This window comes from Sceloporus occidentalis, unplaced genomic scaffold, assembly GCF_023333645.1.
Source record: "Sceloporus occidentalis isolate IW3139 unplaced genomic scaffold, rSceOcc1.0.p SCAF_130, whole genome shotgun sequence".
NCBI classification, from domain to species: domain Eukaryota; kingdom Metazoa; phylum Chordata; class Lepidosauria; order Squamata; family Phrynosomatidae; genus Sceloporus; species Sceloporus occidentalis.
The window spans coordinates 1,798,530-1,815,116 of NW_028317110.1; the positions used below are offsets into that span (position 1 = coordinate 1,798,530).

General features: G+C 39.6%; 1 protein-coding gene and 1 non-coding gene across 2 annotated transcripts; both read left to right on the plus strand.

The window, feature by feature from the left end:
* Nucleotides 1–826: 826 nt before the first annotated feature.
* On the plus strand, nt 827–956 carry LOC149281574 (small nucleolar RNA SNORA35). The gene has a single exon (XR_016278038.1). It is a non-coding gene; the product is annotated as a small nucleolar RNA SNORA35 (small nucleolar RNA).
* Nucleotides 957–2,502: 1,546 nt separating this feature from the next.
* LOC149281575 (nuclear pore complex protein Nup85-like) lies at nt 2,503–15,341 on the plus strand. Its single transcript, XM_089499148.1, has 19 exons — nt 2,503–2,535; nt 2,751–2,844; nt 5,363–5,501; nt 6,095–6,165; nt 6,452–6,495; nt 6,583–6,652; nt 7,286–7,407; nt 8,297–8,431; nt 9,034–9,156; nt 9,231–9,362; nt 10,040–10,146; nt 10,264–10,347; nt 10,912–10,977; nt 12,667–12,818; nt 12,959–13,076; nt 13,154–13,254; nt 13,402–13,553; nt 14,904–15,008; nt 15,243–15,341. Exons 1-19 carry the CDS (start codon nt 2,503–2,505, stop codon nt 15,339–15,341), a joined length of 1,947 nt encoding a protein of 648 aa, XP_089355274.1.
* Nucleotides 15,342–16,587: the final 1,246 nt, after the last annotated feature.

The window sequence follows — 16,587 nt, forward strand, 5'->3', positions numbered from 1 at the left end:
TATACAAGCGTCCCTTTGTTCAAGCTGCTGTATTGTTTCGATACGGTAGCTTGCGGTTCTATAAAAAAGAACCGCTTGGGTTTCCCACAACGCCTGGTACGAACCCGGCTAGGAAAGGGGGAGACCTCAGCTCTACGCCAAGAGGAGCTTTTGGCATTGAAGTTCAAGGACAGAAAAGAGGTGTGCATGCTGAGCACCATCCACGATGAGAGAACCGTGGAGGTTTCTGTCCGTGGCAGAGCTGGGGTCACTACAAAGCCAGTGTGCATCAGGGCCTATAACAAGCACATGGGTGGAGTTGATCTGTCAGATCAACTCCTACAGCCCTACCTCATTATGAGGAAGACAAAGGCCTGGTACAAGAAGGTTGCAATTTATCTAATGCAAATTGCAACCTATAACGCTTTTTTGCTGCACAAAAAAGCAGACACTGGGCTGAAGCTGTCTTTTTTGCAGTTTCAGCTCGAAGTAATTTCAGGTATCTTGTACCGTGATGCACCTGGTCCCCAAGTAGTGATGGGAACCAACAGAATTGGGGCTACCCATTTTATTTTTAAAATCCCCCCTACAGCAAAGAAGCAGAATCCCCAAAAGAGATGCAGGGTATGCTACAGCAGGGGGCAAAGAAAGGACACCACATTTTACTGTCCAGATTGCCCTGGAAAACCTGCACTCTGTGTCGGTGACTGCTTCAAGCTGTATCACACAGTTTCCCATTTTTAATTTTTTTTTTGTTCCTGCTCCATTTTTGTATTTTTTTTTAATTTTTTGTTACATTTACTGTTTTTTAGCTTTTATTTGCTCCACCATTTTTAAGCGTTTTTATTTGCACTGTCAAGTGACCCCTGTGTCCATTCCGTGGCATGAGGGACCACTTAAGGTGCTAGATCAAATCCCTTCTTGGAGATAGGCCAGGCTTTCTTGTAACCTGTCCCTACTGATAGTTGGGTACAAGCATTTTTCTTTACCCAGATGTAAAATTCCTACTGAATTTGAATTGCTCATGTTCCAAATGTGGCCCTTTTGCCCCCAAACAATCTGACAAACCCATGCATGTGGGGTATCAATGTACTCAGGAGATGTTGCTGGACACATATCTGGGTGTTGTGTGACAGCAACATATACCAGGAGCTGTAATTTCACACCTGAAGTACAAAGTATGTGAAAAAAACACCAAAAACAATTACTATCCCAAACTTTGACAAGGGTTGGTGGTAGGATTAGTGCATGGAAAGGGTTAAACTATCAGCATCTAAAATACCCTGGGGTGTCTAGTTTTCAAAAATATATGGCTTGGTGGGGTAAATTTAATTTGCTGGCTTCAAAGATGCCCCAAATACCACATAGAGACAGAATTACCAGATTCAGAGAAAAATGGTTTTGAATTAGCAAAACGCTACTTGTACTTATTGCCCCATAACGTGTAGAAGAAAGCAAAAAAACATAAAAACATTGGGTATTTCTAAACTCGGGACAAATAGTAGAATCTATTTAGCAGGTTTTTTCAGTAGTTTTTTATGATGAATAAAAGATTTTTCAAATAAAAGTGAGAAAGTGTTTTTTTTTCAATTTTTCGTCATATTTTATTATTTTTATTATAGGAAATTACATCATATGAAAAAAATTTTGGTGTCTGAAGAAAGCCCTTCTTGTCCTGAAAAAAACAATATATAACTTGTGTGGGTTTAGTAAATGGGTTAAGAGAAAATTACAGCTAAACACAAACACCGCAGAAACGATAAAACAGCCATTGTCACGAAGGGTACAAAAAGTAAAATCAGCCTTTGTCACGAAGGGGTTAAACGTGTTTTATATTTAGCCATAACCTTCGACAGGTAAAATCAAAACCTATTCTAACCTGTTCTATCTAACATTCCCACTTTTCTGCTGTAAAGCATTAAACCTTAATAAGTCCATTGTCTCATCTCAGATTCAGAAGCCACGTGCTTTAGATAAAACGAAGACTGTTATGTACACATCCCTTTGAATTCGTTCTTCAGATTGTTAAAAACCATAAATCAAATCGAAAAGGTGTAGTACCATGATGATGTTCGGCTAATACAGCCTTATCACGTCTCACACAACGTAGAAGCGTAAACAGAATCATAACTTCAAGCAGATCTAGTCCAAACAGGCCCAGCACTCGGAGTCTGAGCGTCGGAACTTAATGTCACTCCCCGGCGTTCAGACGAGGAAACCGCAAGCGACCAAGCCAACAAAGGCAGCGTGTCTGTGAAAATAAGTAAGTTCGTGTGTGTAAGTATGCTAGGATGTTGGGCGTGTGGGTAGGAGGAGCCTGGGGCCCACAGCTGCAGCGGCTTCAACAAAAATGCCAGGGCCCTTCTGTGACACATCACAGAAGCCGCTGAAGATGTTATTGCATGAACGCGGCCCATACGCTCCTGTTCTGTGATCAATGACATCAGGCAGTGTGAAGGGCAGCCCCGAACTCTTTCCAAAGGACCCAAATATCACGCGGGAAACCGGAACTTAACGCGAAACATGGAAGAGGTCGATGTGGATCCAACGTACACTGTAATTATAGTGCTGTATTAAAATATTCCGTATTCTCCCGGACGCGCTTACTTGCTAAGAGAAGGGACATAAAAACCAAACAAAAACATCCGCCCCTTTTTTCAACAGAACTATTTGTCGCACCATTTAACTAGCTTGTCGCTCACCCAATCTGTAACACCAATAAAAGACTAAGAAACACCACGCTCTTAATTATTCATTTTTGTTTCCCGCAGCTTATCCCAGGGTTGGGACAGAGAGAACGGCACATAGGTTTCAGCTGGGGGCCCGGAGATCTGCTGCTGTATGAAACACGTTTTACAAAAACAGGTATTGTTTGATGTGGATTGATAACACGTGGAATTGTTGGTACCGGTTTATTTATCCTGCTGGGGTAAAAACAGAAAACCAAATTATTGTTGCAAGTATTACAGACTGTTATTAAGGAGGAGACTCCTCACTATTCAGATTTTTTTTTTTTTTTAGTTAGATAACTTTTCAGCAGCCTGTTGACACATGAATATGTCTCATAGGGATGTGTTATTTATCCAGGGTGCTCTTTACAAATAATAAGGCATTTTTATGATAGACTTTGGTAGGTCGCGCAAGGCAGAATTTCTTTGATTAAGGAATATTGTAATCTACCAAAGTCTGAAAGTAAATGTCTTATCAGGAAAGAGCATTTCAAAGCAGAATGTCCCCTTTCCGGATGATTGTTGTTGCTTCATATACCGTATTTGCTCGATTATAAGACGACCCTGATTATAAGACGACCCCCCAAATCTTAATATTAATTTAGGAAAAAAAGAAAAAGCCTGAATATAAGACGACCCTATAGGAAAAAAGTTTTACCAGTAAATGTTAATTCATTTAAACACTTTTTTTAATAAAAGCTATGCTTGAGAAAAATATTTTGGTTTTATTTCCTTCTATTTTCCAACCTGTCCCCCAGTTATGCACATCTGCCCCAGAAGTGCCTTATACCCCCTATATGCCACTGTGCCCCATGATATGCCTTTTAACCCTCTAAATGCCACAGTGCCCCATAATATGCCTTTTAACCCTATATGCCACTGTGCCCCATGATATGCCTTTTAACCCTATATGCCACTCTGGCACTTAGAGGGTTAAAAGGCATATTATGGGGAAGAGTGGCATATAGGGAGGTTTAAGGCATTTCAGGAGGCAGAGTGGCATTAAAGGGGTTAAAAGGCATTTCACAGAGCACTCTGCCTCCAGAAATGCCTCAAACCCACATTTAACACTCCCCCTCCCTCCTCCAAACTTACCGGTGCTTCTGAGTTGGGGGGGGCGCATAACACAGGAGGGTCCAGGTCCCCTGCATCTGAGCCCCAGGTGCTTAGTCCGGGCAGCATGTAGAGCTCCACGCGAATCGCGTAGAGCTCTAAGCACCGGGGACTCAGAAGCACCGGTACGTTGGAGGGGGCATAACACAGGAGGATGCAGGTCCCCTGCATCCTCCTGTGTTATGCCCCCCCCCCCTCCAACTTACCGGTGCTTCTGAGTCCCCGGTGCTTAGTCCGGGCAGCGTTTAGAGCTCTACGCGATTGTATCGTGTAGAGCGTAGAGCTCTACACGATACAATCGCGTAGAGCTCTACACGCAGCCCGGACTAAGCACCGGGGACTCAGATGCACCGGTAAGTTGGGTCGGGGGTTAACACAGGAGGATCCAGGTCCCCTGCATCTGGGTCCCCAGTGCTTAGTCCGGGAAGCGTGTTTGTATCGCGTAGAGCTCTACACGCAGCCCGGACTAAGCACCGGGGACTCAGAAGCACCGGTAAATTGGGGGGGGGGGGGGGATTAACACAGGAGGATCCAGGTCCTCTGCATCGCTGCGGGGGATCTGGATCTTAGTCTCATAATCAGACCTATTTGAGGTCTGATTATAAGACGACCCTGATTATAAGACGAGGGGTATTTTTCAGAGCATTTGCTCTGGAAAAAACCTTGTCTTATAATCGAGCAAATACGGTAATTTAGGTAATTCCCACAATATATCGTGATAGAATATTGCAGCCCTGATTATAACTGTAGCACATCAACAGGGTGTGTCACACACAGCATGTTTTTGTCACCCTAAAAAAATTTAGGGTTGTATTAGTGATGACGGGCTTGCCTTTTGGATAAAACGGGTCCACCTGTGATATACCACGACTGTTAACAGCCTCCATGGAAATACCATTTTATATATAATGAGAATTAGGAGCCTGTAATGAGAATTACTGAAGTGGTAAATTTTGCCAGGAAAAGCTCTTCATTGTTGCTATATTGCCATTGCTTAGGTAGGGTACCAATTTTGTTATAATGTGGCCTTGGATTAGAGCATGCTTAATTTTGAACTAAAGTCTTTACTCAGGGTATGTTACTTTGTACCTGCGTAACCCACGGTGTCCTTCCAAAAAAAAAAAAGGGTCAAATATTACATTACATGCAGCCATGAAATATTTGTTTTAAACGCATTTCCTTTCCCCATGTTGTAACTTTTGAAATCAAGGGTTCACATGATCCTGTCTGGCCAGCATTTATTAGAAAAACATTATTTGCTTCAGAGCCACCTTTCTATATAGGGTATATGTATGTGTCTGTATATATCTCTATATCTCAGTTATGGAAAGTTCTTCATGCAAGTTTAGATATAGAATTGTCTTAACTTCCATACAAAAATGGTTATTGCAATAAAATTATTTGTTCATTCAGTTACAGATAATCATTGAAGCTTAATATGTGTATTTTACAAACTATACACTTTTTTTTTTTTTTTTTAGCTTGTATATCTCATCCCTCAAATGACTCTCAAAATGTTGACATGCATATTAGACACCCAGAACATTGCAATCTTATGTACATTGTGCGCAATGATGAGGACATCTATTCACCTGTTCTGCGCAAGCTCTTCAACGAGTCACACAGCATCTTCGTGGCACTGCAAAAGATTGAGGAGTCCAGTAAATCACGGAAAGCACAGTATGGTTCTTAAATGTGGGAGGGTGGCAGGTGTGCTGTGATTTGGCAGTTTGCTGTTACCATTAAAGTTTAATTGTTGCATGGCATAAGGAGGCTGTAATCACACTCCTATCATGCCCAGGATCTAGCATGTACAGGCTGCCTGGGCATGATAGGAGTGTGATTGCTGTTAGCAGTTATATTTATATATATATTTATTTTTTTTGTCCAATTTTGGTGTGTTAACCATGTTGTATTTTTATTAAAAGTAACACACCAAAATTGGACAGAAAAATTCAATAACAATATTAATATATATTATTGTTATAATTTTGGTGTGTTAAAATTAAGTAATAAAAGTGGGGTGTTTTTTTGTTTTTTAAGGTCATTTTAAGGGGGTCATTTTCGGTTTCGACAAGTGAATGCAAAATTTTCGGTTTCGATCCAGAATTTTCATTTCGGTCCATCCCTAAAATAATTTATAGATTGCACTTTTGTTTTTGCCGGGATACATCTAGATCAAAGTTCTAGCTCAATATTAGAAAGTAGACCATACTTTTTCATTAGTTTGGTATTGTCTTGTTTTCTACATATGTTTTTTCTTTTCTCAACAGACTAGTAAGAGTAAGTAAGAATTACCGCTCAGTCCTGCAGGCCTGTATGCAGGAGATGCATGCCTTGGCTGGTGAGTGTCATTTTTGGGTAAATTAGGCAGTTGCTGATAGTACTTCAATAGTTTCAGCATTTATTATGGTGCATCATGTCACTACTGCTGCTTCTATTTTCTTTCCTCACTTGCATGTATTGTGGTCCTTCTATACCATCCAACCCTTAGATGGTATCCTAGTTATCTTTACTGCTGGCCCAATTTTAGCATAACATAGCGATTATTCTACACACGTTTCCTGTATTTATTTAGTCAGGTTTACGGGTTATATTATTTATTCTTTCTCTCCTTTTTGCCGCAATAGTTTCAACACGAGACCCTGCACAAAAGGCCAAATACTCTAACCAGGTGGGTAATCTGTTGATGAAGACTGTTGAGCTGTCAATGGTCCTATTGGAGTATTGTTTCTTACTACTTGTACATATGTTTATTTAGTTATCCATCCTGTCTGCCATGGAATTGAGCTGGAACCTCTGTGAAATACTTTTCATTGAAGCGGCCCCAGGTGAGGATTGAAATGGGCTGTTTTTGACTTGAGATAGGAACCTTCGCAATGGGCGAAAACAGTTTAAAATGCCTTGCTTGAACAAGGCATAAAATATGGAAATACCATAGCCATTGTTAGTAGGGCTTTTTCCATCCAAAAGCTGATTTTTTATTTTTTTTCATTGTCGGATTTTACATTACCAATTACTTTGACTTATCTGTTTTGATTTGCCATTAACAAATAATCATAGGGTTTTTTAATTAGTGCTTGAGTTGCAACATTTTAGCTCACTGACAATGTATGGTGAAAGCAGTTCTGCAATAGAAGCTTGGGTGGCATAACATAATGCACAGTTGATCCTTCAAGGCAGTGTTTTAAGAAATCTCGCATCATTTGCAGTTCCAATTTTGACCTTCTTGCAAAATAACCTTCATTCAGTGGTCCTTTAAAAGGGAACTATAGTTGTCATGAAGCATTTCAAGTGACAAAAAAGTGGAAATGTTTCCAGCACGTTTTAAGGCCACTTTTTGGCCAGAGCAGACACTTTAACACGAGTTTTGTATTTAATTTAATCTTAAGTCTCTTATTTTAAGTGATAGCAAAAATAAAGATAAAAAAAAAAACTTTCAATGAATTTTTATTTTTATTAAGCGGGCCAACTGTTAATGCTGCTCTTGGATTGGGTGCGTCTCCATGTTTGTGAAGTGAATACCATTGCTCAAGAAGTGCTCCAGAGTGACAGTCCAACCCAGCATGAGAGGTTTTGGGATGCAGTGAGTGATTTATTTAGTTTATTTTTATTTTTTTCATTGGTATCGACTGTAAATCTGGAAGCACATCCTGTCTGAAGTGGACGTTAATTGATGCATGTGTCTGAAAAAACTAGTGTGTGTTTCTCTCATTCATAACACCATTTGAGAGATAGTAGCAAGTTCTAGGATTAATGCCAACCATCTGAAATAAGTAAAGTCTGTGAGAACAATGATAGCGGGGGGCGGTTAGGGCTCCGCAACTGGTCCCCATTATAGAAAAATGATCCTATTTGAGATGGCAAATGATGCCCTCAGAATTGAAAAAGAGATAAGTTTCCTGATTAATACACAGACACACAGACCTGTCAATGAGCTCTCGTACGTACAAAGAGGGTTGGCAACTTTCAGGACAGTCACAACCCCAAACAAGTGGTCCAAAACACATGTGGCTGTCCGTTAACGCCATGTAACTCATTCAGTCCTGTCCATCACAGATTCACCATATAAAACTCCCTTGCTCTGTTGAACTGCAATTACTACCAGTACTTGTAGCTTGTATTTATGATTAAGCCCCACATTTTGAATACAAAAAAGCCATGGAAAATAACTTACCAGTTTATTTCGGTGATTTTTGCATTATACACTACTGGATGTATGAGACAATACACACATTGGGATGTGTTTGCTAAAGTGAGTTTAAAGTGATCTTTTCGTCTCATGGGCTGTAGTGCACAGTGTTTGCTAGTTGAGCAGAGACAAGGGCATCAGTGATGCAAACACTTTTCACAGGTGACCCTTCGTAATGCATCATGCCAACAATATATCTAAGATTATTGGCAAACAAATTTGCTTGGAATGTTCTTCGGGAATTTATTTTTTAACCGTGTATAATATGCTCCATTCTTTTCAGATCATTGGCTTCATCCTGCAAGGTAGAATGGATGAAGCCCGCCAGATTTTGTCTAAGGAATCATCTGCCTCTGTAAACTCTCGAAGCATGTGCCGTGTGCTGGATGAACTCCTGAAAAAGATGCCAATTCTTGGTGTAAGCTTGGTGTAATAGACAAGGCATTTAGTTTTGTATGAAAAGATGAATCAAATTGTAATTTTGGTTCATGGGAGTGTTTATTTCTTGAACCGGGCCCCCCATGGCCAATCGTAATTTTTCTGTGTGTAGGATTTCTTGCATACATGATAGAGCTTCTAAATCAGTTTTTGTAAAACAATTGCTCATCTTTGTTAAAACTTGCCTGTGGCTTTTATTTCTAAGCTGAAATTAATGTGGTCCATGGTGTAAAAGTAGACAAAAACAACTAAAGAAAGAAGTCGTATCTTTAATCCTTGATTTCAGATATCTTTCATAAACCACCTTGATTTATCTTTTTACATTCTGTGCACTTGTATTGCCCTTGCCCAAATCATGTGCCTGAACCAATGTTAAAATAAGCTTCAGTAGTTTTATAAATTAAATGAAATTAACCTCCATACAACTGTTTTTTAAAATCCTCTTTCAAAATAACGGTGGTAGTAATTCTGGATTATACATTTCCTGGTTTTAGAGAACTCTTGTTTCTCCATCATTTTATTATTGTCTTCCTGCCCATTTACTACTTTTTCAACACATTTTTGGATTGTTTGCCCCTGCAGTCTTCTGTTAGTCAAACCTTGACAGAGTTTGAATTGAAGTGGCAGCACTGGCGTGAGGAATGTTCACACCACTTACAGAATGGAACATTCTCTTCCAACCAACACATGGAGACTGTCTGCAAGGTGATAACTATCCCCTACATTTGACTCCAGCTGGCTATGTTACATCCCTTACAACTCTTGCAATACTTCTACAGGTTCTTTTGGGAGATGAGGCTACCTTATTGGAGAAGAAGGACCTGATGACCACGTGGTATCACTTCCTTGTGTCACATCTTCTCTTCACACATCCCACCGTGAAACCCACAGAGCTGCACACCTATTCACAAGTAGAAATGAATGCTTGTTTGTCGTTTTTCAAGCTTAAAATGGTGTTCTGCCAAACGTGTCTACTGGCACAAACTGGATCTAGCGGGTTGGGAAGCCTGTTAAATAGAGTAGATTCGGAGGAATCTGCATGAAAAAGTGGAAATGTCACGTAACGGCTATCTTATGCATTAAAGTGCATATAGGACTGTAGTGTACCTATTTTTCATATTTGGAAAGTCTTCCTTATCAATCGACCTTGCTATATTATTATTTTATTGCTTTATATAGAGCCATCAAATTCCGTAGCGCTGTACAATGGGTATATATATATATATTATATATATTTTATTTCTTACTGCTAGTGGGGGATTCTATTATGGCCACAATAACGGAAAGAATGGTCATTCTCAGGGCTGGACAGCAACCAGTGCTAGTTTTGTTGTTTGTGGCTATGCCTTTATGGCTCCTAATTTCAACATAATTTTGTCCATATTTTGGATTTTGATTATTACATAGTTGAGCAATACTAATTCTATGTTGGCTACAAAAGACTACCTTACCAATCAAACATGCTTTCCTGGAACCACAAACATTGGGTGGAATGGCTTGTACCATTCATGATGACTTGATAATTGAAAACTTGCGTGCTGCTTTCACCAGTAGGGAACACAAATGATTTTGTCCTGTCTATTTTCAGTCCAGCATGGATATATTCTTGTCTGGAGATAGCAGTTCAGAGCCTTTGGACAACATTCTGCAAGCTGCATTTGAGCTTGATATTCACCAGGTCATCAAAGAGTTCAGGTAGCTGCTTGATTTTATTTACGTCACATTTTGTTTATACCCTGTAGCTGCAATTTGCTGTGGACTTTCTTCATTTTTGCTGGTTTTATCTCGGTTTTGTTTCTTGTATTTTGACAGCATTGCTTCCCGGAACTGGTGGTTTGTGGCTCATCTGACTGACCTGCTAGATCACTGCCAGCTATTTCAGTCACACAGCCTAAAGTATGTCTACTTGGTACTTTTTACTATGTCTAAAAAACAAAAACAAACAAACAACATAACTAGATGCTATTTCACTTGATGTCAATACTTTTACTTTACTGATAAGGTGCTAGATAAGTGATGCAGTCTCCCAGCAGAATTATTTTACATTTGTATGGGATATAGGCATATGGCTACCCTGAATCTAAAACAAGACAGACTGATTACAACAGAAAATAAAAAATGGCTCACTAGATGGACCAAATGGTTGATTCTTATGCGTCAAATTCCACTCTATTCTATTTCTATTAACCGTTCTAAACAACAAATTATGTAGTGTCTTGTGGTATGCAGAAAAATGCCCTGAACATAAAATACATGGCTGTGTGATTTCCATAATGTAATTTAATGCTTTTTTAAAGGGACACTCCAGTATCCCAGGGAGTCCCTGGTCAATGAATGCATGTAAAAGTACTTTGTAAGAGCTTTGAAATTATTCCGTTCAGGAGATGTACTGATAGCGCTGTTGTAAAGTTAACAGGAATTCACCAAAAGGTGTTTGTTACTATCCTGTTTTTGTTACAGTTTTGGATCGAACATGCGCGAGTTCCTCCTGCTAGAGTATGCATCTGGACTCTTTTCCCATCACAGGTAGCTATATCTTTTTGACTGATTTGAATATGATATTTAGATTTTTTTTTTCCGCTCTGTATGTGTGTGTGTGTATATATATATATATATATATATATATATATATATATATATTTATTTTTATTTTTTTAAGATAATAGGGTAGCAGCTATAAAATGCCATACATCAGTTTCCTATACTTGAGAAAACGCAACAAGAAAACAAATATTGGTATTCGTGCTGGAAGTAGTAGGACTTGAAAGCCAGACAAATATTTTCAATATAAATTAAATATAATTCGTATACAGATTAAATGTACGGGTATTTTAATGTGTATATCAATAAAAGGCTTCCTCTAACTGTTCAGTAGGGATACGCATATATAGAAGGGCTTGCAGATTTTTCTGCAGGGCTTTATCATAGGCAACATGTGCACTTTGGGTCCTGCAAAAGAAAAGAGACTTTAAGTAAAGGGAACAAAAACTAAGGAAACGAAGAAGAGGAAGATCATATTTAAATCTGCATATATTATACCTCCATTTCTTGCATGCGGTATAGAGAAGGCATGTATAATACATAGTAAGAAATGAAGCAGGACTGTCCATAGTAAAAATTAATATCTTTAAGTCAGTGGCAAAATTTATATTGTATAAAACATTATATAAATAGATATGACTAAAATCACATTATTAACATACATGTACATCAGTGTTCTAAGTACCACGGCCTTGCAATATTGTTTACGTGCTCATACTAGTAATAGGTAAAATCCTTGCCCCCGTGTCCTATTTGGGACAACTTTCAAACCAGCCAATTCAATTTACCCCCATCAAACCATATATTTTCTAAAACTAGACACCCCTGAGTATTTCAATTTGGTGTTTTTTTAAAAAACTCTTTCCATGCCCTAATATTACCACCAAGGTTTGTGGTAGTAATTGTCCCCACAGATTGTTCTTCAGGTATTTATAGCTCCTATATATGCCACTGTCAAGTACAGTAATACCGCCCATGCATAGGTGTCCCTTGTTTAAATGGGAAAGGAGCACATTTGGGAGATGTGCATTTTTAAATTTAGAATTTTGACAGGATTCTGGCAAGAGACTTGCTCATACTAATAAACTTTATTTTTATTTTTTGTATTCTGTTGAAACTGGATGCTTCCCCTTATGGTCTCATCACTGGAGAATAATTTTTTCACCTCGCCGCATTTCTTTTTTTATTATATTTTACTAATCACATTGATTAGTAAGCTGGGCTTCATTGACTTGCACGTTTCAATGCAGTAGCTGGAGAGACCCTTTGAGAACTCGTTTATTTTTAGTGGGTGCTGCCATCTTGCGAGAGACATCATCTCTCACTAAGGCGCTTTTGGTTGCTCTCCAGAGGGATCACAGTGCGTACTGGTAGGGGTTTTTGGTGTTGCTGAATGCCTCGCTATAAAGGCATTTGTGCAGCAGCGTCTGAGCTTAAGAGGCGATCAATGATGTAGGGCAGACATGGACGCTTCAGGGAGGGGTCACATGGGGGGTCCCTGGAGCAGATTTAGGTGTTGCTGAATGCCTTGACAATGAGAGAAGAATGGTCATTAACCGACCATTTTTTCGTGATGTGCCTGGCATGTCATTGGTCGTTAAGGGAATAGATTTTTGTGCTGATCAGTACTTATAGTTTTGTTGTTTTTTTTTTTGTTTTTTTTTCCCTTGCAAGTCTTTGGCAACTCGGGGTTGATTACTTTGACCACTGTCCTCAGCTGGGACGTGTTTACCTTGAGCTTCACATGGAACGAATCCCTCTGACTAGTGAGCGGAAAGCTTTAAAGGCCCTGAGGATCTGTGAGCAGAGACAGATGACGGAACAAGGTAAGATTATGCAAAATACCTATTTTTTTTTTTTTTCTCTCTCTATACTTTGTATTTGTTATTAAAGATAGCATGTTTACATATATATTGGATAATTGATTGTTAGACATTTGAGTGAATCATGCTGTCTTAAAATTAAGTCCGCAGTATCTGCAAGACTATGGCAATGCAAGCTCTGCGAAACAGCCGTTTGGGATCCGCTCTGTCATGGAGTATTCGAGCCAAAGATGCTGCTTTTGCAACACTCATATCAGACAGGTGATGTTAACATGTCTGCTACTGCTGGATACCCTTGGTTGGGACACCAAAGTTCTTAATCTATTTCTTCAATTCAGATTTCTCAAGGATTACTGCGAGAGAGGAAAATTCTCTGATTTGGATCTTATTGACAATTTGGGTCCCACCATGCTGCTTAGTGACCGTCTCACATTCCTAGGTTAGCCCAGTTTTATCTGCATTTTGAATTCAACTGCACAATTTAGTGGATGTCTTATTAATTTTGATGAAATTTTGATTGATTGGTAATGTATGCCTGATATTCATACCTATGACATTCTTCCGTTATATGTACACTTCATCCTAGGAAAGTACAGGGAGTTTCATCGGCTGTATAGTGAGCAGCAGTTTACCGATGCTGCTAGTTTGTTGCTTTCACTCATGACTGCCAAGATTGCCCCGTGTTCTTTCTGGCTTACCCTTTTGCTGGATGCTTTGCCTCTTCTTGAACAGAAGCAGGTGAGTAAACCAAATATTGTTTTTTCCGTGCAGTTCAGAAAAGACCCGGCAAATTTCACTAAAGCTTTACTGAGGCTGCAGCTCTAATGCACTTTTTATATACCGTATTTGCTCGATTATAAGACGACCCCACAAAATCTGAATATTAATTTAGGAAAAAAAGAAAGCCTGAATATAAGACGACCCTATAGGAAAAAAGTTTTACCAGTAAATGTTAATTCATGTAAACTATTACATTTTTTAATAAAAGCTATGATTGAGAGAAATATTTTTTTTTGTTTTTATTTCCTTGTATTTTCCAACCTGCCCCCCAGTTACGCACATCTGCCCCCAGGCTTGCCACTCCAATATGGCACTGTGGCCCATGATATGCCTTTTAATCCCCTATGTGCCACTCTGCCTCCAGAAATGCCTTATAACCCTATATGCCACTCTGGCATTTAGGGGGTTAAAAGGCATATTATGGGGCAGAGTAGCATATAGGGAGGCAGAGTGGCGTTCAGGGGGTTAAAAGGCATTTCATAGAGCACTCTGCCTCCAGAAATGCCCTATGCCCCCATTTAACACCCCCCCCCCCACACACACACACACACTTACCGGTGCTTCCAATTTCCTGCTGTATACTGGGGCAGCAGTCTTCCTTCTGTCTCCCCCCCCCCCCCCATTTAACACTCCCTCATCCCACACACACTTACCGGTGCTTCCAATTTCCTGCTGTATACCGGGGCAGCAGTCTTCCTTACGCTGCAGCCGGATGGAGGTGTGGCTAGCACCGGTGCCGGTGCGGGGAACTCCTATCTCTGACAGTCGGGGAAGGTTTGCGTGATGGACGCAGACAACCCCCGCTGCTAGCCACACCTCCATCTGGCTGCAGCGGAAGTTGTCTACGCGAATCGCGTGGACGTCAACCCGCCGCCCCGGTATACAGCAGGAAATTGGAAGCACCGGTAAGTGTGTGGGGGGGAGTGTTAAATGGGGGGGAGACAGAAGGATCCAGGTCCCCGATTAGAAACCTCGTCTTATAATCGAGCAAATACGGTATACTGTATAATAAACTTTGAAAGCACAATCTGTGGATCATGGGTTCATGTAGGGCTTACTCACTGTAGAAGGGGAAGCAATCTTTCATGTAAAACTGAAATATTACCTACTTAATGTGGACCTAATCTACTCATTTGCTATTAACAAGTGCTCTTTTTATTGCATGCTTCTGGGTTTTAATGTTTCGACGCAGAATGACTTTGCTCCTTACGCATCCCTCAAATGTAAATTTAAAACAGATTGTGCAGAAATGTATTGCTGTATGATCAGGTTTTCATGTCGTAAGCAACCTGTCAACTTATTCTCAAGGTAATCTTTTCGGCGAAGCAGACATATGCACTTATTCAGTGTCTAGAGGAAAGGATGGCAGGGAAGCAGGAAACCACAAAGCCACAGGAGAGCCAGAAAGCCCAGGTAAACAAATTATGCAAGCTTTTTAGAACACTTTTATTACGTTTACATGCAAATATACTTATGTCAAAGGTAACATTGTTTTATATACACATACATCATTCAGCATGTGCCAGAAATCAACATTGTGTTGGGTAAAGTTGCCATTTAGGTTTGTGTGTATAGATAAATATTTGTGTGTGTATGGTGTTATGTGGTTCAATAATATACTTATGTTTTTTTGTTTGTTCTCTCTAGGACGTCAGCATAGAAAATACTAAGGTTGAAATGTTAAGACTGGCTCTTGCAAGAAACTTAGCACGGGCAATCGTCAAAGAAGGAACACTGCAAGTTTAGACAGTACCTGTAGATATCATTATCTTGTACATAAACTCTGAAATTAAAAAATGTTCACTTTCTGGTACTTGTGCGCATATAAACACACAATCCTTTTAAGGGAAGAGTCACTGAGCATCTGCACAGATACACATAAGGACTAAAAAGTGTGTAGCGAGAGTAATGGTTTGAACCGTCTGCACTCTCTACAAGTTGGACTTCGATCCATGTCAGCTTTCCCAGCTTTTTTTGGTCCTTGTGATACAGATCCTGAATTAACCAGTAGGCTATCATACATTTTCTAATGGTTTTTTCCCTAATCCTACAATGTTATCTATAGTAAATTACCATGTGTAATTGTGTTTACAGATTAAAGGTGCTGTTCCACTTACACTGCACAAGTTACATATTGGAAACATAAGTCCTCTTTCTATTGAATTCCTAGACAGTTTCTAGAAATAAGTTTTTGTGATAAAACCTTGGGGGGGGGGGTATTGCTTATCTTCAGAGATCAATGCTAAGTAGGAGAGAACATTCAAATTAAGCAGTATATATGTATTAAAACCTTTCCCTATGTGTTTACCATGGGGAAAAGTAACTTTGCATCTGCCTGGTCCCTCCATATTAAATGTCCTATTAACTTGCTGCTTGGCTGGAGTCAGCCTTTGCAAGGATGTGTTAAAAGAGGAGTGAGGTAATCAACAGTAAGGTGATTAGACAATGCTGACCCTGCAACAGGCTATTGTCAATCGTTGCTTCTATGAGACAAACTTTTAACTCCTTTTGAGTTACTGGCACATCCTTGAATGCCAAGACCCATTAGAATTTACCAGTACTTTGTTGCAGATGTCCCTGCCAGTATACCGTTATACAAGGAATGCCTGATCATACACAAGCATTCTCTTCTGGTACACCCACTGGACGTCAACTCAAGGTCTGTCTAGACACTGCTGGAATATACAGTGGCTCCCTCCCCCTTTTTTTTCTCTCCAAAAAAATATGGAAAAATGAAATATCAATTTAACACGTTTTATTAGGATCCTACTAAAAAAAAACTACCCCAACCCCTTGTCAATATGCTGATCATAAATGGGATTATTGTTCAGCTGTGGCACCTACAGTATAGAAGACAAAATGGCAGGAAACTGGATTTTTTTCATTTGCATTTTAGTATAGGGTTTTTTTTTTTTATGTTTTATGTAGCTGTATGATTTTCAAAGAAGGCCCTACTTCTGAACAAAGCAATGCATAATTTATGTGGGTTCAT

Excerpts from the sequence above, each read along its gene's own strand:
- LOC149281575 (XM_089499148.1), top strand. The coding sequence starts at position 2,503 with ATGGAAGAGGTCGATGTGGATCCAACGTACACT. Across the intron at positions 10,348-10,911 it reads TTTCAGTCACACAGCCTAAA|TTTTGGATCGAACATGCGCG; the intron begins GTATGTCTACTT and ends TTTTTGTTACAG. Across the intron at positions 13,554-14,903 it reads CTCTTCTTGAACAGAAGCAG|GTAATCTTTTCGGCGAAGCA; the intron begins GTGAGTAAACCA and ends CTTATTCTCAAG.